Below are 27,826 nucleotides of genomic sequence, written 5' to 3'. Positions count from 1 at the left end.
TAAACAGATAAGTTAAAACGTAACAGGTACTTAAGTAGATAATAAAATAGGAAATATCCGATTAGCATTAATAATTCTAATTCTTTGACTTCAACTATAACTAGATTCGATAAAATTTATACTCTTAGTAAATACTCACGTGTACTAACATTATAGATTATCGTACTTATAATATTAAAATACTACCCAAATTAATAAATCGATATTTTTTGCATTTATTTATATTTTATAACTAATGAGACTGAGCTTCCATACATCATAACATAACACCGTTCGCAATTATTCGGTGAAATTTTAAAAATAAAAATTGACAATCATAAGTTTAACAAATGAAATATGACTTAAGGTGTTATTATTCGTTCTATGAGGATAGGTAAATCATCGTAGCGCGCAGGTATCAATTTATTTAATTGAATTTTACACCTGGCAATAACAACAATCTGGAAAACGAAAACTTTAATAAGACATCTAACGATAAGTTTTCCGGTTTTACGTCTATCCCACCCGAGCACGGGATGGATTCTAACGTGCATTATTTATTTATATTATACAATATTTTACAGGAGTCGAAAGTTAGAGAGCGTATTTGAATAAAACAGAACAAAAAACGTATCTATGTTTAGTGAATAGGTGGACTAAAATTTTAAGGAAAAATTATAACAAAAACTATTGCATCTTAAAGTTATAATCGACACCAACATAAAAAAAATACTGAACATAATATTAATTATTATACAACAGAGAAAAATTAAAAAAGGACGAAAAAATACGGACAAATCAGAACAATATTCACCAAACAGCCAAATAAAATATTTCAAAGAGTTATTACAAACGAATTACAAGGCATTTCTAATATACAAAATGTTTAGGCATAATACTTAATAATATTCTTATCAAAAATGAAGAAAAGTATTGTTTTTCCACACTAATTATATGATGCAATACATAAACTTTTAGAGTTTGACATCAAAATAAAATTGTATGAAAAATGTATTTATGTAACAGGTATTTTGTTTTGTGTCACCTAATTCGTTAATTTGAAACAGATTAAAGTTTAATTTACAACATATTTTTTCTTAAACATTGACTAATATTTTACCTTTAAGGTCTTTCAATAATAATCAGTGAAAATGCACGCTCAAATCGACTGAAGAATCTGACCAATGGTATAGGTAAAATAATTGTCCATGCTCAAATGACTCGAAAAGTGAGCTCATATTAGGGTACTTTTAGGTACTATTGGGGTAAAAAAGTAACCAACGCTCAAATAAGCGACATCCAAAATAATGTACCTGTGTAGCGCCATAGTAATATGACATATCGACGATAACAATCTCACACGGTACCTATACACAAAAACGACTGGTTAACCGCTCAGTTGGCGTTTAATCTTAACGTCAGATTTCCTACTGAAAAGACACTACTCGGTTAATTTTTACTTATTAATTATTATAGGCGTAACTATTTTCTCTCCGAGTACTATGGGAGGAGAGGGAAGGCGGTTATTGTTGTATTATTAAAACTATGGCCCTTTGCTCCGTCACTGTTTTCGGAATACTCACGCAGACGCCTGCGACCCGTGTGTTTCATTCGATAGTCACAGTGTTATATACTGTGCCAACTTTACGTCTGGTGGGTGCACTTTATATATTTTTTTAAATGACTTCCGACCCATTTACACACTGCAGACGTTTTCAACTAAATCAAATATTAATTATTAAGATGACAACGGAACCGTCTGTGTAGTTGTTTTTACCAAGCCAACAAACAAAAAACCACTCAAGTCGTAGACGTAGACGACTAGATACACAACACGAAATCAATACCCTTTAACATTTGACAAGTGAATCTAAACTTTGAAATACCAAATCTACATTCTTATATATATATGTGTATATATACATATGGTATTTATTATGTTTTATGTGATACGAGTACTGGAGTGTTGCAGCATAGTACATCATCGAATTATAGTATCAATAATTTTTACGGAATTTCTCCGTTCTACACTCCACGTCACGATCACAGGAATGAAATAAACGGAAATAAAAATAAACGTATTCCATGAGACATTTCGTATTGTTATCGTATAATATATTGTTTATATTATATATTAAGTGGACGTAAAAATATCGATTGTCTTAACTAGTTAATAGGTACCTGTAGAAACGTAACACTGATTATACACTGAATAAACAGTATGATTCATCAAGCATGATATTCATCTCCATTTTTTCACTTAGCAATAAATGTATTCAAATTTTTATAATAGAATTTTTATTTTTAAATGCATTATAAGCTTCAAGGTAATTATATTACTTTAATATTTTAAATTTTCGAGATATCCTTATAAGAAGCGTATCTTAGTATAATAGAAACTTATATTTTTTTATGAGGTACTTCTTTTTTTATTTTGTAATTGTAAATTAATTAAAGGATAATTGTGTAGAACATTATTTTGATAAACCCAATTCAAAACGAAATGTTTTTAAATTACTGTAATAAGAATAATAGACATTAAAAATTATTTTACAAAAATATAAAATATATATAATATTGGATCTAATATATATCATAATAGGTACTTGGACCATTTTTATAAATTATATTATATTTTTAGATTAATATAAATTACTAAGACTAACAAATTGGCATATTCCCATATTTTCCAAACCTTTTATAATTGACCTATTATCTTTAGTATACAAAGTTAAATAACTCAAAAACTACCTACTCGTTTGAATTTTAATTTTGACGCGTCAACAGTTTCAGAAAAATTATTTGCTAAATAATTTACAATAGAGGATCCCCGTTCTAATTTAAAAAACAGAATTTTGTTTTTCCACAGACCTAAATAGTACAAAAAATCTGAATAATTTTAAAATGTAGCCTTTAAATAAATAAAAATCATGTTTGTGTGAATAATTTATTCATCGAAGAAGAAAAAGAGGATGAATCTGCTCGATGGATTATTCTGTATATTATATAACATGCCAACTTCCTCCATAATAATATGACTAACTGTACGTGTATTGTTAGTCAATCTATTCTCTAGTTATTTATCCAAATAATATGACATTGACGAAAATCAAATTGTGTAAAAACAACACATTGAAAAGTGAAAACTAACATGAAATAAAAACGCAAATACTGCTCATAAGTATACAACCGTGGTTAGTTATTTGCACCGTTTCATTTATCGATTCAAATTTAAAAACGGTAAAAGATAAAAACACTACCTATTGAATAGAACGATGTATTATAAAGTGTGCCTACACAGCGATTTTGGCAATGGACAATCTATATAAGTAATGGTATAGAGGAACGATTATCATACAAGCATATACGTGGGTGACGATAGATCTACACAGAGGCACGTTTACGACCGTGGGCGGTAGAACTTTAAAGGCGGATTCTTCGCTTGGAATGTCGAAAATCATCATACAGGTTTTCATCGGTATTCTGAGAATATTATAACGACTTCGTGTTTCACTTTATCGACATGGGATGCTTGCCAAGCATTTTGTTTCGCATATTTCGAGTTCAAATAACTACTTGAAGCTTAATAGGTAAGCTAAAAAATATGTCAGCATGTGAATTGTGTTTAACAAAAGGGCTGAAACGAAACCTAAACAAGAGCAGACGCTTAAACCAAATTTAAAAAAAAAAAACCATAGCATTGAAATCCATTTTTTTTTTTTTTTTATAGGAACCAAAATAATACTACCGAAAAACTTTAACTTTAGTACTTAAGAATAAGTTTCAACTTGAAAAAAATATATTATATAAAATTGTTTAAATTGTTTGCTAAAATATTTACACTACAGGTCACACCGGATGATCGCTCTACTTTTTGGATTAGGTCGTGAGAGAGAATTTTGTTAGTCGTGAATTGGGATATTATTGCTACATTAGGCAAGATATCGAGTATTTGGCGGTAAAACAATCACTCTTGAATTCAACCTACACCAAGAATTTACTTTCATTTCCATGATACTTTAATATAGCCGCAGTCACAATGTGCGTGCACGCGTCCTGCGAGTACTTACAGACATAAAAGTCCTCTTGAGACTGTGCGTGGACTTAGATACTAGCGTCTTTCGTTTGTTGTGCTGCTCGTCACTGTTGGCTTTTAACACGAACCCGCCGCGCGTGTCGTCCAGCTTTTTATCACGGCCCTCGCTGCCGATCACCGGATCGTCGGACGCACTTCCCGCCTTGTTGTGCGCGTCGTCACTGCCTAACGACGACAATGAATTCCGGATGTCCGATTTGTTTGGCTTAGAATGAGATGCCATCCCGAACCGTGCACTGCTTCGGACACCGTATCCGTGTCGCATTCCACGCATCCATTGCCCCTGAAACGTTCCTTAAAAAGAAAACGGCAAACGATATTATTGTTGACCCGTGAAAATATTCAAATTATTTAAAACTATGTTATGACGCATAGTAGAAATTTAATATAAAAATAAACATCAAATACTTTTTTTTATATAAATACAGATTAATAATTATGTGACGTATTGGATTATTCTACGTATTATATAACGAGCTGATCGAAAAGTAAGCAAACGTCATATGATATTTAGCAAATTTTAAACGGAGAAACACTCGAATACTTGATCGTAATATTTGAAATATGTGTAATACATATAATTTAATAATAATAATATTTATTTTTTTCTTGATAATAATACCATAGAACTTCATTTAAAAATATGGGAAGAAACTTAATACTTTAAAATGCCTTATTGTATTTCATAATTTATTTGAATGATCTTGAATAATAAATTATCTATTTTCATGATAACAATATATTATTATTTCATCTTTAAATATATACCTATTTTGGAAATTATAGAGTTAATTAACGGTATAATCTAATCTGGGTGTGCATCCAAAACTTTTTTTTATAAGATTGAAATTTTGAATAAAAATATCGTCGAAAACTATGTTGGATTTTATATTATTTGAACGAAAATCTTCTAGAAGAAGTATCATTGTTTTGGTATTATCATGTAAAATATATTTTAATCTTAATATGTACAAACATTTAAAATTTACATTAAATGTTCAAGTAATATTATCGCAGAAAATGTACTTAGCTTCTACTTAGTATACCTACTCACATGATCTTCTACAATTATTAGTTTATAATTTTAAAATATGCATTTTCAAAAACAAATATATAACAATCATTCAAATGAAAAATATTATAAAATAAAACAAGCGAGTTTAAAAACCTTTAAGCTACCATAATATTTATTAATAATTTATTTTTTCACTTTAATTTTAAATATGAATTCAACATCGTTTATAAATTAACTTGTGAACAAAATTAGAGATAATATTAAAAATAAAAAAGTTGTTCAACATATTATACAGTACCATATTTTAATTATAAATTTCAAATTGTTTACACTTATTTATGAAGTAAAAATTATAACAGTTTAAGACAAAGTCACTAAAATAATTTTTCTAAAAAAAATTAACTCCTATAAGTTTCTAACAAAGAGCTACAAAAATGTTTAAAAAAAAAAAGTAATAATTTAACAGTACAGTAATTGAGTAGCTCTTTCATTAAATTAAATGGAATTTGAGACTAAAAATAATATTATCATAATGTCATCGATACTTTATTTTTATTATTGGGTTAGGTTATATCGTGCATTTTTTATTATAGTTTACACTTGCGTGACTGTACGTATCTACGTTTTACCTTTAAAATTGAAAAAACGAAATACAAAGAAGAATGTGAAACAACTTTATAATTTCATACATTGAAAAATAAATTGTTTACTTTTCGAATCATAAGGTTCAAAAATATTTTATTTGTACCCGCATATTCATTACACCTAGGTACATATTTCCAATTTACTTTCATAGAAAAATAAAATTATAATAAAGTGGTTAATATAATATATCATACGGAATGTAATGCATAAATTTATTTTACGAATCAAAGAAGCACTAATATTACAAACAATTTAGAATTCAAACGAAATAAAAATCATACTATATAAAACGCATATTACGTGTTATTTGTGTGGTATTTAATATTTAACAGTTCATATTGTGCATAGGCACCAGTAAAATGTATTTTTGCAAGTAGAATAATACGAGAATGAACGGAGTGAAGAAATACACCCAAAGAAGTGCAAGTTGTATTGTATTCAAACGATATTGTTGTGCGAAGACTACCGTGAACGTTATTATGTTTTCTGGGCAGTGTCGAAAATAATTTGTTTAAGTATTCTGCGCGCATACAAAAGGTAACGAACGATAAACAAAATTAAATTTCAATAAAAAATAAAAGACGAACGACATCGACAGTATTCAATCATTATTTTGGAACAAACGCTATATACACTTATAGAGTTTTCATTTTATTGTTATTTTTTTTAAATAATATCTAAACGAAAATATTTTAATAAAATTAACATGCGACCCACCATTGGTTTATAATAATAATTTTTCTACTTGAAGGTAAAAAAAAAAAAATACGAATACAGTTAATTTTTATTCGCCATTTGTGTTGGTGATCTGCATGTCTACGTATGGCGAGATGGTACTCGAGTCAATTGTATATTTTACAAACACATACGAGTAGGTACTTCTCTTTCATCATCAGTAGATATATTCTATTATACATCCCGACGAGTTCCTTTGCCTATTATTTTTTTGGAAAATTAAGTGCTATTAAATTACACTAGTGACCGTATCGAGTTGAAAATTAAATAAAAAATATACGTACAATTCAAAAATATTAAAAATCTAAGGTTGGAAAATTATATGCAATTTATTTCCCAGGAATATTTCATTTATGTGAAAAATAAAAATAAATCTCAAATAAAAAGGAAGAGAATGTTTTAATATCTGTTATTATATGTACAATGTACATTGTACACAAGCGAGAGAACATTTTTAAAAGCAAGTTTATTGCATGACAATGTTTATTGTATGAAACAAAAAATACCGTAAAATAAAATACATAACTTGCTTTATATTTCTATAACATAAAATAATTTAAACATAAATCTCATATCACAAACTCATAGTCAATTTTAAATAAAAATATAAAAATTTGACGTTTTGTATTCATAATTTAATATTATTTGATAATAATTATAAAAAAATTATGATATCATATTTACAAAATTATAGTAATGTTATTTATTAATATGAGAGGTAGTCACTAACAAAGTGAAAATTTACAAATACTCAAATATTGCGATTAGCAATGAACTTACGCAAATTAATAATATTACAAACAAACATTTGGTTTAAAAAATATGACAATTGATAGAGTCCTGATTGTTAGGTTATTGTAACCAATAAATTTATGACCGTGAACAAGGTAATTCCTAAACTTCAATTATGAACGTTGATAGATTCGCTTATTCGTGTAAAATCACTAACCAATACTAATAACCTTCTAAATCAACATTTTATATAGGTATACAAAATACGAGTATATATTTAATTTATTTTCATAATTTCATTGAAACATTTTATGAACTGAGAAGTTTTCAACCATGAAATATTATTTCAGTCTGAACAATTTTCAGTAAAATTTTTAAAATTTAGAACCTTATATATATATATATATATATATATACACACACCTCAACGTGATTTAGGTCAAATTCGACGGCCGATCGTTACTAATGCAATTATGTATATGACATCAAACATATTATTTTTATTTTTACACTAAACGGCAAAACATATTTAGTAAAATTAAATCCGTACCACCGTCGGCGTACGTTTCCGACCCGTAGCCGTCTTGCAACCCATTGGCCCAAGTACCCTCATACTTGGCGTTGGTCGTGGCCGACTGTCTGACACCGTACCTGCCCTTGAAACCCTGTGTCCATTCTCCTCTGTACAGCCAACGCCCGCGGGACTCGACGCCTAGCCCGTGTCTCTTCCCGTTCTGCCATTGGCCTTCAAAAGTGTTACCGCTGCAAAAGACAAATCACACCACATAAGTATTAAAATATTGTTACAATTATGAGTTTTCAACTGTAATCTATGACGTAGCTAATAAACTATGATTATAATAATATTATCATAGACTCAGAGGCGTGCAGACCGTAGAGTAAAGTTGACGAGAATGTCACATCCCACTCCCTCCCCCCGGCAGATTTGTTTTGTCTATTGATTTCTCATCAATACAGAAAAAGTTCAGTTTGTCATTAAAATGAAAATTTTATTCAAGTTTTAAATAATATATATTATTTTCAATGTCTTTTTTGAATAATTAACAATATAAGTCAATGGGTTGATCGATAACGATAACATATATGCGGTTAAGTAATGAAAGCATACCTATTTACCGTCATCGCGGGATGATTTATGTCAAGGAGTTATTGACAACACACAAATACAAATATTTCTCTTGTATACAGGATTAATAATATATTATTATAATTAACTACAGCGATTGTAAATGCAAGAATGTATTTTTTATTTATTTTATTTTATAACAATGTGGTTTGAGAATAGTCAAAAATTCATATCTCTCCGCTCATTTTTGAAAAGCTAAACATGTTTCTGCTTATTATCATTAATTATACACTATTAGTGAACCCGCTTAAAATGCAAATGTTATGCATAAAAGTACTAATAATTGTCAGTTATCACTTTTTAATCACAATTTTCAATCATACAATTAACATAGTATATCGATACGCGATCGCTATCACCTACTAATATTAAAATATTATTGTCAAAGTCATGTAAGTTTAAGCTAAAAAAGTGAATAGAGGATTGAAAAATTTAAAATTCATGTACCCTCTCCCGGTTTTTTTTTTCAAAGAGCCCCAAAATAACATTTTATAAAAAATAACAAAAATATGTACGAATTAAATTATTATTTAAAAAAATATTAGGTATTATGAAACATAAAAATGAAAAAAATTATAGGAATATTATCCACAAGTAATATTATGATATTTTATTATAATTATATAAGTTTTAAAAATAGCTTTATACAGTCTTTCAAATGTACAAGTTCACTATAAAATTTATATATTAAAATAAACCTAATCTGTAATAATATCTCGTTTAATTTTTTCATGAAAATATGAACAATTTAATAATATTTTACGGCTATTATAGCGTGGGCTAATTCAGGGACATTTTTTGTTTCTTATTATTGCTGTGATAAATTAAACATTGAACATGACTCAAGACCTCTAACACTCTGTAACACTGTTAATTATATTTATACGGTCGAGTCTCAGAAGTTGGAGTCAAAATGTTTCAACAGCCCTACAATACACGATATAGTGTATAATATTAAGTATTTTAGTTGCTTCATATTTTTTAAATCAGATTTATATCAATAATAAAGAAAATTATTATTATTATTTTACGTGAAAAATATTTTATTTATATATTAAATAGTATAAAATAAATTTCAACAAAAACAATTATACATTAGAATGAATAAATTATATTTATGAAGTAACGAACATAGCAAAGGCTTCAAAAATACTGCATTATTGTTATTTTTTTGTATTATAAAATAAATTAAAAATTGTTTACTTGAAAATAATTTACTCTTGGACTAACTATATATAGTTGAACAGCACATTTTAATACATCATGTATTACAATATTATTATCAATAAAGTTCCAATTGTAATATTTTTATATAACAAATTACAATTTACATGAAGAACTAAACGAGTTTCATTTTAAAATAAATAGTATTAAATCAATTTTTTATGCATAATTACACATTAATCGCGTTATAGCGACATAATATATCTCAAAAACTTGACTTAGATATAATAATTTTTACAGTTTTGAGCATAAAATTAATTGTTCGGCACAAATTTTATTTAAATAAAAGTGCAATGTGCTAAAACTAACAAAGATCCAAAAGATATTTTCAATCGAATAAATAAAAAAAACCTTAAATTAAATTGCTGTTAATTATAAAAAATTCATAATACGTTTGTATAACACGATAATACAATAGATAAATTATTATATTTTAAAAACAACATTAATTATTAAAATAATTAATAAATGGTTTACGTCGTACACTTTTGGAAAAATATATTTGAAGAACTTTTAATATTCAATAATAATGTGAAAAAAAAATTTTAATTTAAAACTTTTGTCTTTCGAATCTAAAATTGAATAACCTGCATTTATGTATGTAAATAATAATAAGACAAAAATATTCTGAAATATTTGTGTAAAAATATAAATACACATTAATTATAAAATGTGAAATACAAGTACCTACCTACTAAAAGTAGACTGTATATTTTATTTTGAAATTTTGTATAGTTGTGTCAGTGTATAGGTACTTACAGACATGTACAATATAAATGTATACTTAAAATCACGCGTACATCTGTTTTTATCAATAATTACTATAAACGTACATTTCATCGATTAATAAAAAATTTTAAGTTGGTACATTTTCTGTGATGTGTTGAGTTGGGTTTGATAAGAATTTTGTTATTCTGTGGTATTTATGAAACTATAATAAATTATTTATGTCAATATACAATGTGACTCGTATCACAATATTCACGGCTATAATAATACTATAAATTCAATAAAATTGAACATATTTAAAACCCATAAATGATTTTTACGAGCACTTAAAGTTTAAAGAAAAATAAACATTCAATAAACCACCAAGCAAAACGGTTTTGTTATCGTTTCCAAATTAAAAATAATAATATTGCCACTCCAGCTTTTTGCATCGAGATAGGCGAACATATACCAGGTTTTCCTAAACAATGACGAAATCAAATGATCTTACAATATTAAATTGTTTATAAATTATAGAACACGAATACTATTAATATTGTACATCACTGGTACAATAAAATTGAACTGGAATTTATTATATAATTTTTAAATATCAACTACAAGGTTATAACAGAAAATTATTATTATATCAATGTTATTAAATTATAATAATATACACTTTCAAATTATGCGATGGAACTATGTTGATTTTACTACCCTGATTTTATTTCCCCGAAAACACTTTTATGTGGAACATTAAAATAGCTCTAAAAGTTGAACACGGTATAATGTCAACACCTCTATTGATTGGAAAGTAAACTCATACAGATGGCGATTCTTTCTTTATTAATAGGGTTTAAATGCTCATTTTTGGAAGCAGTAAAAAATTACAACATTGATGACTGTACAATACACAGTCAATAAAAATACTATTTTGGATAAAAAATAAAAAAAATCTATAAAAGTAACAACAGTAATTACATTTTTTTTTAATATAAAAAATATAATGAGTAAAAACTTTAGAATTTTGCATTTTTTTTATGAAAAAATTAGTAAGAAACATCAATATTTTACACTTTATATTCAAATATATTGTAGTGGCATAGTTTGCACATTTTCTTCATCCTTTACTAAGAAATGTATGCTTGGGTAATACGTTACAAGTAAATCCTTATAACAGTTCTCAGTAGCAATATCAGTTTTCAACAAATAACTTAAATACTCTTATTATTTATGGTTTTATTTAAAAATAAACAATTTTTAATAATAATGCGTGCTTATGATTGACTATTAATAATTCCACTGTATCATATTTAAATACTACATCGCTATTTTTTGCATTTATAATAACACATTATTTAGGTAATATTAAGGTCACGAAGTCCTTAGAATTTAATTATATCTGTAGGTATAGCAATAAAAAAATTAATATAGACATTTATAATTTTCATATCTTCGACTAACACAACGATTCTTTTGTAATTATTTAAACTCGATTTCGTATTTTTATTTAAGTTTAAGTATTTACATTCACCACGTTAAATCGAAATTTTTAAACCCGTTAATTTATAATATATAATGTTAATTATTGTTGTAATATTTGATTTTTATTTTAGGTAATACTTGTTTGAACGATTTAGTTTGTTTCAAATTTACCCACAGAACTACTATAACAAGTTTAATACTGAAAGTGGGAACTTTTTGAATTATTCAAACGTTAAACCGTATAGTATAGTAGTATAGATGGGACCTTAGAAATATCGTCGAATCAAACAGCCATTTAAAATCAGTCGTTTGTCGAAGATAGACGGTTGTGTAAAACACGTATTTAACTTTTTTCTTATAGACCCGTATTCATTTGGGCCAATTTTTAGTGAGCATATATTTCTTTTTATTATTTGAAGGAAATTCAATACAATGGACAAAAATTACAATTGCGTACGGAATAAAATATTTTGATGGTATAAGTATAATAGTATAATAGTTATAATATGATGAATCAGCCTGTATGCGCAGTCCACTTCATTCGAGCACGACGCACGCTTACCAAACATTTTAAAGGAGTTGAGGTCGAAAATAATATATTTTTGCTTTATGTTAACATTGTATAGAATCCGGTACCCTTTTTAAAACCGTTGTTTATTGTTTTGCTTTATTTGTTTTCGGTTTTCGTGAAAAACTCTATTTTAGATCTGAACAATGGAATCAGTAAATATACGATAAGACGCGATTTAAGAAACAGACAAAATAATATATAAAATATATAACGTATTGTATTATCCTATATTAAATAAACGAATTGTTAAAAATTCAACAAAAGATGTAACTTAGGTCCATTTATTGTTCAAAATAGAAAACAAATTCACTTATTCATATTTTAATAGTATTCGAGGCGTTTAATTGAAATTTCTAAAACATTTTGAATTTTTCACACTGATGATTCAATGTATGGCACATCAATTTTAGATATACATTTTTGATACAAATTATATTTTATAAAAATATATAAAAAATAATAGAAAATCCGATATAATATAAAGTGGTGTTTAAGAAAATATATAATCAATAATCAAACTTGTCTAAACGTCATCAAACAGAAATTCCGTTTTTTTTTTTAAATCAAAATCTTATTACTTGATAAATGTACATACAATCAAATTTTTCAAGTAGGTATGCAACGAATTAGTAATTGGTTAAACACAAACATATTACAATGATGATTTACTGAGTTACTTTTTTCAAAATTTGATATTGTAAATAACTAAAAAAATAAACAGTCTGTTTTATATAAGTGCAGTAAAAAAACAAGAATAATTATTTTGTAATAATACATATTTGTATTAAGTATTTGTTTGTATTTAATATCTGTATTTTTATGCATTTGTTATAAAGAATAATATATTTAAAATTAAAAAATATAATATAAAAGCAAATACTTATATAAAAAGATAAATAGTAGTCATTAAAGTGCTTATCTAAATTAATATTATTTGAAAGATCCTGAAATGAGTTATTTAAGTTGAAGCAAGCAAGCAAGGGTGTATAGCCCCCCACCCCCGGCCAATTAAAAATTGTTGTTTTTCCTGAAATGTGTATCTAGTTGGAACTATAAACTAAAACTAAATAATATTCCACTTTTTTCGCTTATTAAAATTCATATTAAACAAGTAGAAAAGAAACAGCTACTCCGCGACCCTCTTCAACTTTACGTGAGGCAGTATTATTAATACTATTCGTACAATATTATAATATGGTCTTCACATAACCTCCTTAGTATCTTACAAAAACTCAAAAAATGGCATGCGCATAATGTCGAAGTTCAAAAAGATGTTCGATTTGACATTATCATTACCTACCACATTACGATGGTATCGTCGTCGGTGACGATCATCGTATGTTAGACTTACAACCATAACTGTATACTTTAAAATATATAATACATACTAATCGGACTAAACACTGTCACCGGTACGCCAATATAAACAGTAAGCCGTACAAAACGTCATCGCTCAATTTTTTTAGGATGCCAGTTCGAATTCTGTTTGTTAAAATATACTTTTTATTGTTATAACTGTTTTTATTTTTAGCCCAGTCACAAACAGATAGTAGGAATACATGAACTATAATGCACACAAATAATGATGTATTCTGTCTTTGCGTGAATATAATAACGAACAATATAATACAAAAGGTTATCATCAATGTTATAATATTATGCGTGCCAATAGTGCAAAAACAAGATTATTTTTTATTTATTTATTTTTTTGTTAAATTCGGTTTAATCGCCCCATGTTTAGCCGCATTATACTACGCGTGTCTGTACATCGTTAAGTTATATTGTGTAATTCAATACAGCATCAAATTGTACATAGATTGATAGATAGACGCTTGAAACGCGACCATCTACTTAAGGTTTTGTTTAAGTGGGCGGGTGGGCGTTTTGTTTTGGACGGTAGTGATATAGGTTGATGTAAACAAAATCGTTCTTTTAGACATTTTTTTTAAGAGCTTTTTATTGGTTATACTAATTGGGTGGGTTACATTGATGACTTGTTAGTAAGCGAGGATAGCATGAAAATTATTTCCACCGATGTATCAATCTTAAAATTTAAGATATTTAATGTTAATTATTGTTCACTAATACTTCTCAGTTTAGCGTTTTATTCTACTAATATATGTATATATTTTTTTAATGTATAGCTGATTATAATTTGCATTGATGTTTAAAAATAAAATCTAATAACGATTCTAAATGTATTAATATGGAACCGTCTTATTAAAATCCCGTGATACAAATATTTACTGATCAGATCTTAAATTTTTATTTAAAATATATAAGTTTTATTTATTAATAACTAATACAAATATGATATTTAAATCGAAAAAGCTACCAAAAAATCATGCAATTTAACTTATATTTACCATCGAACTTATAAGCCGATATCAACTTATTATTTTCATATATTAAATATAGAATAAGTATGAAACTCCCAAACATATATACTATTATATTATAATATTTACGAGGAATTATATAAACATATGAACCATATTAACATATTAATTCTATAGTAGTAGGTAGATATATAACTATTAAAATCTTTTTAGAAATATAGTTTTGAAATTTACGTGATGTAAACAGCTATCGTTATTAATAAAAATATTTGATAGATTTATAATATATTTTATATTTAGCAATAACTAATTTAAAAAAAATAAATAATTTTCCTTAGGTCATTTTTATGATATATTTAAAATATAAACTTCAGAAATCTTAAAAACAATAGTTTTGTTTAAATTAAAAATTGTAAGAATTTTTTTTTCTTTAACACAAACCGATTTTCATTCAAAGTAAAAATTAACCAAAAATCTAATTTCTTGAGCTGTGTTAAAAAAGCTTTTTGAACAACAATAATTTTCATCTGAATTTAAATCGTTATTAGTGTACTGTTTTATCTTTTAGGTTTATTTTAATTTTAATCATAGCGATGTTAGGTACATAAACTATGTATTATATTATTTTATAATATAATTACATGAGGCAATTATTTTGTAAAATTGCATTATTAATTACATAATAATGTGTTCATATTATTACACAGAATAATTTTGATAATTAAATTTAAAAAATATACTAACTCATTATTATAAATGTATTTATAAATGAAATATTTAGTGGGTTTTAAAATACTAAGTAAAAATTAATATACATCTTGATTGAAAAATAATCGAATTTCAAATGAACGCATAACAATAATATATTTAAAATTTAAAACTATAATAAGCTAAGTTATTACTATCATAATGTTTTTCCATCTACAGAGAAATCTCAATTTCCGTTTTTGATTTTCATCTACTATATAATAGGTTTAGAGTGTAGTTAAATGTTTGCCATTACTATAGATGTATAATAATAGTATAAGTAAATTAGAAGTATGAATAGCAAACAAAATATTTAAAAAAAATTATAAATATTTTGTTCGTGGAAAATAATAATAATATAACATGTAGTAGTGAAAGGTTTAAAAATTCTATGATTTGTACTCTGCGAGTAGAAAAATAAAATAAAAACTTTTAGAGAAAAATCTATTTAAATTCATAAAAAACTTAAAAACATATTTTTGAATTTTTGTACAAACAACTTTGTGGTGCATTTTATCACATTTTCAAGAATTTTTATTGATAAACAAAAACATTACCAAGCTGAAAATCGTGGATTGTTATAAAATTAGATTATATCATAAAGAAAAAATAACAATAAAAAAGTTAAAAATTTTAAATGTCTTTTTTATAGCTAAAAGTTCTTACTATTTAAAAATCATATCAATGTGTAAACCATTATTAAATAAATAAGTTGTAACCACGATCCTGAATCAAAAAAAAAAAAAAAAAAGTCGTTTTTATCTAAAACTTATGTGCTATATGTTCAAATATTGTATATCTCAATATTCATAATTTTGTTAGTTTTTCAAAATCACCCAAAGTATCAACTAGATCAAATTTCTATAAACGTGTAAAATAATAATAGGTACATACATTGTCATTATAAATTCAATACACAGAATGTTTTGATTATAATCTAACTCCATTCAAGATCTATAATTTGTTTCAGTTTTAATATTATAGATTGTTATAACTGAAGGAATTTCTCTCAAAATGAATAAAAGTTTAAAAGCCTTTATTCAACTTGTTTTTTTGTAATAAAAAAGGAATTATGTTTTGCTTGAGTATAATTTGCTGATATACTTAAAAAGTCGAGTTTGATTTAAACTGATTTATGAAAATAAGTGAATTTAAAACTGCATTTTTGTTACCATTTCTAAATCGATTATTTAGCTTTCTCGCCGAGTTTGAAAATGTCAAGTATATACATCCTATTCGTCTAAGTCAATTTACAAAAAACATTGAGATAAATCACGATTCATTATATTTTTTATTGTGTTTAAGTCTATTCCTCTGAAATCTGCATATATTATTTAAATGCACATTTTAACAAATAACATTTCAATACAAAATTTTAAGTTTTCTCTTTGGATTAGATATTTAGGTTGTATTAATTTAATATTTTTTTTTTTAACATTTTAAGTTCGATTTTATTTTTTATACATTTTTACTTATATATGAAATAATAACTTTTAATACTTTCTGACCAATTAACTCAAAAGCGCTACGGTGTAATGAATAAAATGAGCGTGTTGCAATTATTCAACTCAATTAAGTCGTTTAGATGAGTTTAAAATATAGTATATTAATTTTTTTTTTAATAACATTTTATAATACAAAATTCTCGAAAACTTTTTCTACAATACTATAAAAACTTTGGCAGCGTATACAAATTCTTGAAAGTAAAAAATATTTTTATATTAATAAATTAAATGAAAAAAAAAAACATTTATATATATATTTTTGAATATTGCATTAATACAACTAAAAATAATAATAACTGATTTTCAATAAATTATAAATAAAATATATAATATCTAAACAAATATATAATCAGATGTAAATATGATATTTATTAGTACAAAGAGTATTAAAGTATTTCATAAAATTATAAGCGTGGGTATTGCGAACAAGAAGCCATTCGTCCAGTAACGCTTAGTAAGTTATGAAGTGCTAGTTATATTGATATAAATTATTAATTATTTATATTATTATAAAATGGTGTAGATACAAGTAATTATACCGATTACAATGTTTTGAAATCATTGAATGTTATTTGTGTTTAATATCTTAACAACACTAACCAAATAATTGAAGACCACAGTCTTTGTATCAATAACTTAAAAAAAAAAAATTCAGTTATGATTTTACCACCTATAAATGATACATAAGTAACTGCTATTATTGAATCACTATATACATCATTAGCAATAATGTAATCGAATGAATAGGAAAGTCATTTTTTATGTTTAATAGAATAGGAGGAAACACGAGCTTAAAAAAATATAATCATAATATATTCATTGAATAATAAAAAGTAATAATATCGTCATTATAATAGTATTCCAATAATAACTACACGACATCGCCAAAAATATACGCACGTGTAATAATACGGTACCTACGGCTAGTGGCCGGGTCACGGCTGCAGTGGGCGTACGTGAAAGGAGTAAGAGTCGCCATTGAAAAAATACTGTCCGTGTAATACCGAATAATATCATTTTACATATAATATTATCAATACACAATATCTTTATACATAAAATAGGTTCATATATCTACCTACGTAATTATTTACAACAATTGTATTCGCCCGTATTTGCAATTATTATCATTATTATTATGCGACTATCGTTTTTATTCACCCCAAATAGGTAAAACACGCATGTTTCAATATCATAATGGCATAGTTACAGTGGTATACGCATCATGCCAGTCAGTTGGTTTCTATCCGATTATACTGAACAAATAATGTAGCTAATAAATTTTTTACTAGCAAAGGACACGTGTGTGACCAATAACTGGCTATTGAAATGACCAGAGTGGTCTGAGTGATACTATATGATAGAGCATAAATTGGTTAAAAAGTTAAAGTTAAGTGGCTAAGGTAAATTAATTTTATAGGCGTATTAAATACATATTTTGTGCGATATAAACTCTTTAGATTTAAAATATATTTTGTTTTGTATAAATTATTGTTTTTAAAGGTCAAAAAAAAAAAATAACATCAATAATCGGAAATCGGTATTACTTATAATTTTATAATATGTACTTATTGTAAATATTAGTAGACTGTCGAAGGGTTAAATGATCTGTTTATGGATTTCAATAAAGATCAAAAAAATGTACACAACTACAGCTAATAAATATTCGTTGTTAACTGCAATCTCACTCAAACGTATTAATTCTACACCTCACAATAATAGCATTGCTAGATAACCAGTTCGACGTTTTGATATAATGACGTTGGGACATAGTTCTATACAAAGATTTTTTTTTTTTTTAAGTACATATCATATTTCTGAATGTCCCTCAATGTGCTCAACAAATAACTTTTTATTTTTACGGATGATTTAGCAAATAAAATATTTGTTTAAATCATGTATTTAGATTTAAATTACATGAAGTAGGTACTGAAGACTGACCATCTATTATATTATGGTTTATGGCGGGGATCAGCCAAACCCGACACAGAGATGAAATAACTGGATCGTCAAAAATATATTTTTAATACTGGTTTTCCGCATATTATAGATATTTAATCTATCTTATGATGAATTTGGAGATATTACGATGGCACTCGTTATTTATCATTATCACTGTTTACAATAATAACCATGATTACATAACAAATATTAACCAATATTTAAGTATTTTCTGACACTCGAAAGTTTTTTTTCAAATCATTTGGATCGCCAAAGAATTTAATTATCGATCCATGTTGTATAGTAATGCATAGTGAGAAGACGTGAATATAAATATTGTAAGGATGCGCGCGTGAGTTCCTGACGAATGACTCACAAAATAGCTTATGGAAAAACCATAAGATAAATTGGGCTCTAAAGCAAAGCTTAAAAATAATATGTATACAATTCATTAGTTACGCTTCTTTCTCCTACCTAATCAGAGAGCACTCGAAAAACGATTTCTTTAAGCCCTTCTTCCAACAACAGGTGACGTTAAATAAAAATATTATGATGCGGTAAGACAGAAAAACGTCTGACGGAGTTTTTCAGAGGGTAACGATAACGACAAAAATAATAATTATAAAAGTTAAATATGATTTAATATTAAAAACAAATCCTGCGTACGCTTTATCTGATTAGAGCGTATAACGCACGTAATTAAGCACGTTTCAGGTGAATTCTTAAATTCCTTATAAGAAAATGTGAGAAACCTTTGCGGAAACTATAGCTGGGGATTAATTCATCGCGATGTATTTATCACTACAGACACGACCGGATAAGCTCAGTTATAATGCAATCTAATTTTAAAACGTAATTTCAGTTTTATCAATCGTTATCGAATATTAAAATCTGTAAACAAACAATAGTAATATAATCTCTCTCGTGATAACCATAACATTATACAATGTCAGTTAAAGCTCAGATAGTTAATGAATATTTAAGTACTGTGCTTCACTAAACCGATGAAAAAATATCGAAGTCAAGTTCAAATTTGATTTTAATCACAATATATTATATATTAATCGGTTAAAATAAATACATATAATATTTTATTTCCGGGCATATGGTTATTTTTAGGCACATCACAATATTATAATGTTACTATATTCTTCAATTGTATAGTTTTAAATGGTATTCACGCAGTTATCAGTTGGTCTTAAAATCATTAATATTTCACTCATAGTTTCGCTTTTCATCAAATGTTATGTATTTAAAATATTCAATTGAGATCCTCGAATTTTAATGTTAGTAATTTTGATTATCAAATAATTAATAATTATAAATATTATTATTGGTAATAAAATAGTAAACATAAAAAATTGTATTAAACCTTCACTAACATCAGTAACATCAGTTAGTTCAATGAGTAGGGTAAAAAACACCTTATAATCATTTATTACAAATTTATAAAAAATATAATTCTCAAGAATTTAACACGTCGACTTTTTATTTTAATAATTATTTGACTTTAAAAATTATAAACAAAAATGGATAATAAATCTTTTTAAATAATATTTTGATATATCGATATGTCAAATCTTCAAAAATATTATTCTCAGTAATCTTATTTATAATGGGTGATTTCATTCTTAAAATTACATAGAAACTGTCCATGTCAGGCGTGAGTCAGATAGCAAAAATAAATAGTGGCTTGTATTCGCGTAATGCAATATAATACCCTTGTATAAGTAACAAAGATTATATTACGCGTTTTTTTTTCCTTAATACTATAGTTGCCTTTAATTTATATGGTACAACGAAGTATTATATTTCTGGATTTGAAAGGCTAACAAATTGGTTAACAGTTATACATATATTTTATCAAAATTATCAAAAGCCAAGATCAATACATTAAAGTTAATATCAAAATATACAAAAACCTAATTATTCTCTCATATCATTGCTTAAATGAGAACAATTTTTCAAAATCTCGATACAAAAAGACGTATGTAATGTATATTTTTCTATTATCTTCCCACTAGAAATTCGTGGAATAAATTAACATTTTCACAGAAATGTATAACAATATTAAAGGAATACGTATGATATATTAATGAACAAATCACAAAGTATACGTTACATAAAATTCTTAATTTTTAATGACATTTTCAAGGTTTAAAGGGATACAACTATATTTTTATATCCTATGACAAAACCTGTAATTTAGTTATTATCTTATAAAAGCTATTTGTAAAAGGACAATATATCTATAAACCCTCACGCTATTTTAAAAACAGAATAGACATATTTTTTTAATTTCATTTAAATTACATGCTTTATTTTCTAATTTTATATAATATTTTATACTCATATAATATTATGAAATATAGAAACTTTTTTTTTGTCATCTATAATCCATATATGCGTAGTTCTTGGGAAAAATATTAATATTATCAAATAATAGTTAATAAAATTTTAAAATCATATTCGTATAGATAATATATATTAATATTATTATATATTTTAACTTAAGAGTGCGTAAACCATATTCGTATAAATGATATATATTAATATTACTATATATTTTAACTTAAAATTGCGTGACATGTACAAAACATCTGCTTAATTCCATCTTAACAAAAAATAATTCAAATTAATGTTGTATGAAAATAAAAATAAAACAATCTTGTATATTATATATAATTCGTTCTCCTTCATAGTTTGTATGAGTTTCTATTTTAATGTTCTATTTTGTTAAAATATTTATGTGTTGGTCAAAAATTGGAGAAGATGAATTTAATTTTTCAATTATCATAAATGTTTTACGTCAAATACACTTATATATTTTCATATAATCAACCATAATTGTATGGCATATATAAAAATAAATTTCAATACAACATTTTGAGGTTGTTCTACAACCCCCACCACAAAAAAAAGCCCTTAGGCATCACTTGATATGCACTCGGCAGTAATTATTATTTATTTAGGGGCACGCTTTGTACAATTGTTCAATTTTGATCATTTTTTTATCCGAAATAGAAAAAAATTATTCAGGTCACATAATATTCTGATTTTCAGATTTTAACTTTAAACAACGTCAGAAAATATATTTCAAAATAATCAAACATTTATTACGAATTCTGAAAATAAGTTTTTTAAATCAAAGTCCAATCGACCTCCAAAAAGTCTTCGTCTTTCAAATAATAAAAAAATTAACAAAATCTGTCTGTTGTAACATGGCATGATAATATCATTTCCTATGAAGCGATTTTTTATAATAAAAACGCGTCGAATCTGACACCCGTATAAACCCATTAATTGTAATTAATCGCAGTACTTACGAAAGATTTTGATTCCATCCACTTTATTATTGGTGAAAATTATCCATTGGTTTTATGATTAAAAAGATAATATTTATTCTTTATTAACTTGGTTTTTACTATATTTGAAAAATGTAAGCTGAATAACATAATAGATGCTATTGTTTATTAAATTAAATTATTGTTTATAAAATCAAATTATTTATATGTAAGTGCGATATTTAATCAAAACACGCATACATTTATAACATAACAATCTAACATTGTTTATAATTATAAGTTAAAACTCATTTAATTATTTGTGCATTTCCGTTGTATTTGGTAAGAAATTATTTTTTTCTTTTTATTTTAAATCTTTAACTAAAATAAAAAGTAAATTAATAGTACGTGAAAAAAACATTTATAGCAATAGCTATAACTATTATCGAATAAATTATAAATTGTCAATATTAAAAAATGTCAAATAAAAGAAAAATAATAATAATCACAGAATTAAAAAGCGCGTTAAATCAAATACACGTTTGAACAAAATGTTTAAAAATATAAAATTTCAATCGATACCAATAGGTTTTTACAAATTCATAAATGGATAATACTTATTTTTATATCTAATGTTAAACTACATATTTTTTAAAAAAACCTACGAACCTCCTAGTCTAATTTAAAACGAAAATACTACCTACCTATTTGTCATTAGAATGGTCACGTACTCGCTCATATTCATACAAAAGTTTTTAAAATCACATTTAAATTTATTTCTTTGTTTTAAAAAATAATATTGTAAATAATGATTGCTCTTGTGACATACAAACCAAAACTGATACAATAATACGATGGTCGGTACATGAACGGTTAACATTTTGATTATTAAAAGCAATTGAAAACAATTGTTTGTTCGTTGTGTGACGATTACATTAATTGATTGTTGTTTTGCGAGGAACTTTCCTCGATCAATCTATCGCTAATGATTTTATTTAAACCCAATTTCAAAACACCGATAACAACAATACTATACTACGACGTCAATCACCGTTGATACAGATTTATTTATTTAAAACTAGGTAACGGTTACACTAGGTATCTATCAATGACCTAACTATGGTTACGTATAACCGTATTCCCATTTCATGCGTATAATAGATAAATCAATAAATGTCATTCGAGCTTATAGTATCATGGACATTAGATAGGATATAAGTACACGTACAGTAGTATTCGATGTGTAAAAATAAAAAGAAAAACGTCTACCAATATAATTTATTTTCAATTCCTACATTATCATACAGTGACCTGTTTACTTGTACCGACTTAATCATTCCATAAAGAGACAGTCCCAAAAAGTGTTTTATAATATTGAATACATTATGTTTATAAATTAAATGTACTATGATTAAAAAACAAATCAGTGTACAAGTGTTTGTTTATTTTAATCAAATTAACTCGAAATCATTTTATCTTTCACATACTATTATTATTGTTGACCCGAGATATCAACTGTTGTTTAGTGTATTTTTGAGATTTAATTATTTATGTACAATCAAACAGAGGGCCATTTTAGTTGTAAACCTGTGTTTGTCTTTTGGATATGCTATTTGCTCAACTACAACAAGTTAAATAGTTTTCGAATGATTCCTACGCAAAACCGTGAGTAACTGATTAATATAATATGGCAATAGGAATTATTGATCTCACTCAAAAATAAGTATTTTATTATGCGTCACTATTGACTTTCAAGCCCCTTTAATCACGTCATTTATATTATTATAATATTAGATCGGAACTTGGTATAATTTAATTTGTATTATAAGGCATAATATTTGACTAAAAGCATCTATCAATTTCGTATAATTATACATGATTTAATGGTACCTACTCAAAATAATTTTATCAGGAGCATTCTAGAATAAACCATCATGGAAAATTAATTCAGTGTTCTCATATTATATCATAATAATCGTTATTAGACTACCTTTGCTTGTTTTACAAAATATATTGTTTGACGTGCGGATTTTACTATATTAGAAATTTCCAACTTATTTTACCTGACTGCACACTTGGTAATTTTAAATATGTTCGAGACACACCATAAAAATATTATACAATTAAGAATTTTCTTCATGTATACAATAAAATTAATGTGATACTTGGGATCAATTTTTGTTTTTTGTTTTTTTTTTTGTTGAAATTTTTTCCATTCTGGTTGCGATTATTTTTAAGTCCTAAACGGAATTCTCTGCATTCTCATTATAATAGTAAATTTTAATATTCTACATAATCCAGATTTATCATGAAAATAATTTCCAACGTATCAAACATGTCTTCCACAGCTGATTTTAATTCTATGAAAATTAAAACTGCTCAAAAAAATGTTATTATTAGTGACAAACCTCCAAAAACTTTATGAACAAAGTTTAAAGCTTCTGCTGTTACACTGTTGTCTATTTGTGGTCATAAATATTGTTTGTTAAAATTAATATTTACTATATAAATTTCTTTATGGTACATGATCGTCAGAAATTTAGATGCGAACACTTTTTTTTAATATAACCTTAAAATAGATCATTTCTGAGAATCCTTAAAATATAGATTATTGCTGTCTGTAGTTTGAAAATTGAAGTAATGCTCCAATTTTTTATTGAAGCTATGTTAGAAGTGCACATTTTTTTTTTAAATTAAGCAGAAGTGTCTACATTTTTTTAGCAGGAACATCAGTGTACAATCATACATTGTTTACTCGTATATGTAACTATCTATTTACTTTGACTCTTTGATCGATACTTTTTATATACACTTAATTATTAAATTAATAAAATGTTTCTATTATATACTAAAACAAGATTTGTTCTAAATGAAAAAAAAACGTTCACAATCTTAAATAACATACAGAGATGACGTCTCCCATGCCATGTTATATGCAAATAAACATGAGTACTTAAATTATACATATTTGAGGATAATTTCAGATTTAACCGTTATTCTCAAAGTTTTCTTTTATAATCAGGTCTAACTTGACTTCACGATATTATTAATTATACTAGTCACACAAAAATTAGCGATTATTGATGCGAGTTTATTTTTTATTATTATTATTATGGTGTTATCGTGTGTTGAGTATTACATTATAAGAAATGACTTTTAAACATCGATTGTTACAAATAAGGCTCCATCTTAATTGCACTTAAAAGTTTATTTTTATGACTGTGATTTCTTGTTTTGAAAGTTATAAATGTATTCTTTAAAAAATAAATTTTATATTAAAACGTTTTTAGTTGAATTAAAAAAAAAAAAAAAATAGGGAATTATTTACTATGTTATATGTTTTAACAATGTTCATGAAATTTGTATTTATTTATTTTTTAAACGTTTTAATTTTTTTTATATATAAACCGAAATGCATAATGTGGAAATTATAATAATTCGAAATCTATAAATTAGGAATAAATGAACCAAGTTTAGGTAATTGATTTACTGACACGCAAATTACTCGCAAAAACTAATTTATTATTGATTATTATTTATTTATTTAAGGTTATTAGATAACCGTTATAAAAATGAAAACCTTTAATGCGTACTATATAAACGTTTAATTTCGAATATTATTTGTAAGTATTTTTTTTGTTTTATAGTGTAAACAATTGTATTTAATTTTTGGTGCCACAAAACTTGTGTCTATATAATATTTAATAATTATTATTAAATTTGAAAGTTAATATATACAAAATAAGAACATAAAAATCTAAAACTTGTAAAATAATAAAAACTTATAAATATAGAAAAAAATATTTTAAAAATTCAAAATTAATACATATTAATTAAAAGTTACATTAATTTTTTAATATAATATAATATATAGTTTTAAATCAACTACTCCTTGATAACTACTAAAATATATCCATAGATATTCTTTATAAGACGTTTATGCAAATATTAAAATTTCTCTCAGGATATTTTTAACTAGACTGATAACAACTGCAACTTGAGAAAGAAGTTTTAGTAAACTGAAAATTACTAAGAACTATCCAAAGTCTACAATGTATCAAGATTAACTGATGAATATAAGGGTATTATATCGATTGAGCGTGAATCGAAAATATACAAAACGAGTTTAAAAATTTTGTAGATAAATTTACTATTAAAAAAGCACAAAAAGTGAAATTTTGAAATATATTAAAATATTCTTTTTTTTTTTTTTAATATTTAATTGTATACATTTGGAGTTAGAATATTAATTTATAACGACCGTGTTCTAATAACTAATAAGTAATAAGTGTATCATGAGCGTTATTTTCAACTTTGATTTCATAGAACCGACTGAGAATTCCGAACTCTAATTATTAGTAATTACACCTGCGAGGGACGTTTTGTGGGGGAAATCGTAACGAAGACTTCCGTATCTCTCCTCTCCCTCCCCCTACCACTATCAATACATTATTGTCATTGACGTTGTCGGATCAACCCGGAAGCAATAACACGCACTCGACTCACTCACGTGTTTGGGCCGCATGTACACACCCCGACCGGACACTGTTTTAGTCAGTGATTTAAAAAATCAAAATCTCTACTTCGCGGGGAAGTACGTTATTTGCACTTTTGACCGTCACGCGAGTACGCCCGCAAAGAGGAACTTCTCGTTGTAGACGTCGACCCACCTGCCGACTCTTACAGCCGCCACTACCCTCTGACCCTCACCGCCAACACACCTACTGTATACAACGCCCTACGACGATAAAAACATCCCGTGAAAAGATATGGGGGGGAGGTTGAGGAAACCCCGTAAAACACCGGCACACTCGACACGCGCGTACCTGGGCCACATGTAAACGCCAGACACCTCGAACCCGTAGTGCCAAGATCCCGAGTACGCTCCCTGGCCCTTGGGGCCGGTGCACACGCCGTGGCCGTGCGCCTTGCCGTCCTCCCAGCCGCCGCAGTACGTGCCGCCGTCGTCGAAGTCGAACCGGCCGCCGTTGATGAGTATCTTGTTGGTGGTGGCCGTCCCGGTGGCCGCCGTGGACGCCGGCGAGTTGCTGGGCAGCGGCTGCAGCAGCATCTGTTGCTGTTGCAGCTGTTGCTGCTGCTGCGCACCGTACCCATTGGGGGATGACGGTGCCGGCGCCGCCGTCACGCCGCCCGATTGCATGATGACCGCGGACGCGCGCTACGCACTGCTCGCCGGCCGCCTACAAACGCAAACACCGCCGGTGACGAGCTGCTTCATCATCACCGTCGTCGCTGTCGTCGCCGTCGTCACCGTCCGTCGTCACCGTCGACCCGTCGCAGTGTCTGTCGCCACACCTCCACCGCCACCACCACCACCGCCACCGCCGCCGATGACGTCGCCGTCGGCGTACGAACGAACTTACGCTGCTGCCGTCGCCGCCGCCGCCGGATCCTTCCGGTCGAGCGCCTGGTCGTCTCTTTCGGTGTCTTTCGCCGCGTTCGGCCGACTCCTTCTCGATGACCCTGGCTGCCCGTCGGATCTGCAACACGTTCAATAATAATAACAATTATAATATAATATGCGAACACGATCCGTCATACGCAGCGTCTCGTCGCAAACGACCGCAAAACACGTCGCGAGAGACGTGCGCGTTTGAGAGGAATATTAAATGGAATTAACAGCAAGGTGTTGAGTACCTACACGCTTGTAAC

At 27.1% G+C, this 27,826-nt stretch overlaps 1 protein-coding gene across 1 annotated transcript in view; it reads right to left on the bottom strand.

Moving 5' to 3' along the window:
* Positions 1–27,340, bottom strand: part of LOC112595360 (junctophilin-2) — a 170,224-nt gene extending 142,884 nt beyond the window's left edge. Inside the window, exons 1-3 of the mRNA XM_025340517.1 lie at positions 26,980–27,340; positions 7,753–7,964; positions 4,050–4,369 (exon numbers count right to left, since the gene is read on the bottom strand). Coding sequence (XP_025196302.1) covers positions 4,050–4,369; positions 7,753–7,964; positions 26,980–27,314 — 867 coding nt within the window. The 5' untranslated portion in view covers positions 27,315–27,340. The remainder of the gene's footprint in view (positions 1–4,049; positions 4,370–7,752; positions 7,965–26,979) is intronic.
* Between the last annotated feature and the right edge of the window lie 486 nt (positions 27,341–27,826).

This window comes from Melanaphis sacchari, unplaced genomic scaffold (genome assembly GCF_002803265.2).
Source record: "Melanaphis sacchari strain LSU unplaced genomic scaffold, SCAv2.0 Contig26_pilon_pilon, whole genome shotgun sequence".
Classification (NCBI taxonomy): domain Eukaryota; kingdom Metazoa; phylum Arthropoda; class Insecta; order Hemiptera; family Aphididae; genus Melanaphis; species Melanaphis sacchari.
This window is presented reverse-complemented; position numbering and strand designations above follow the sequence as displayed.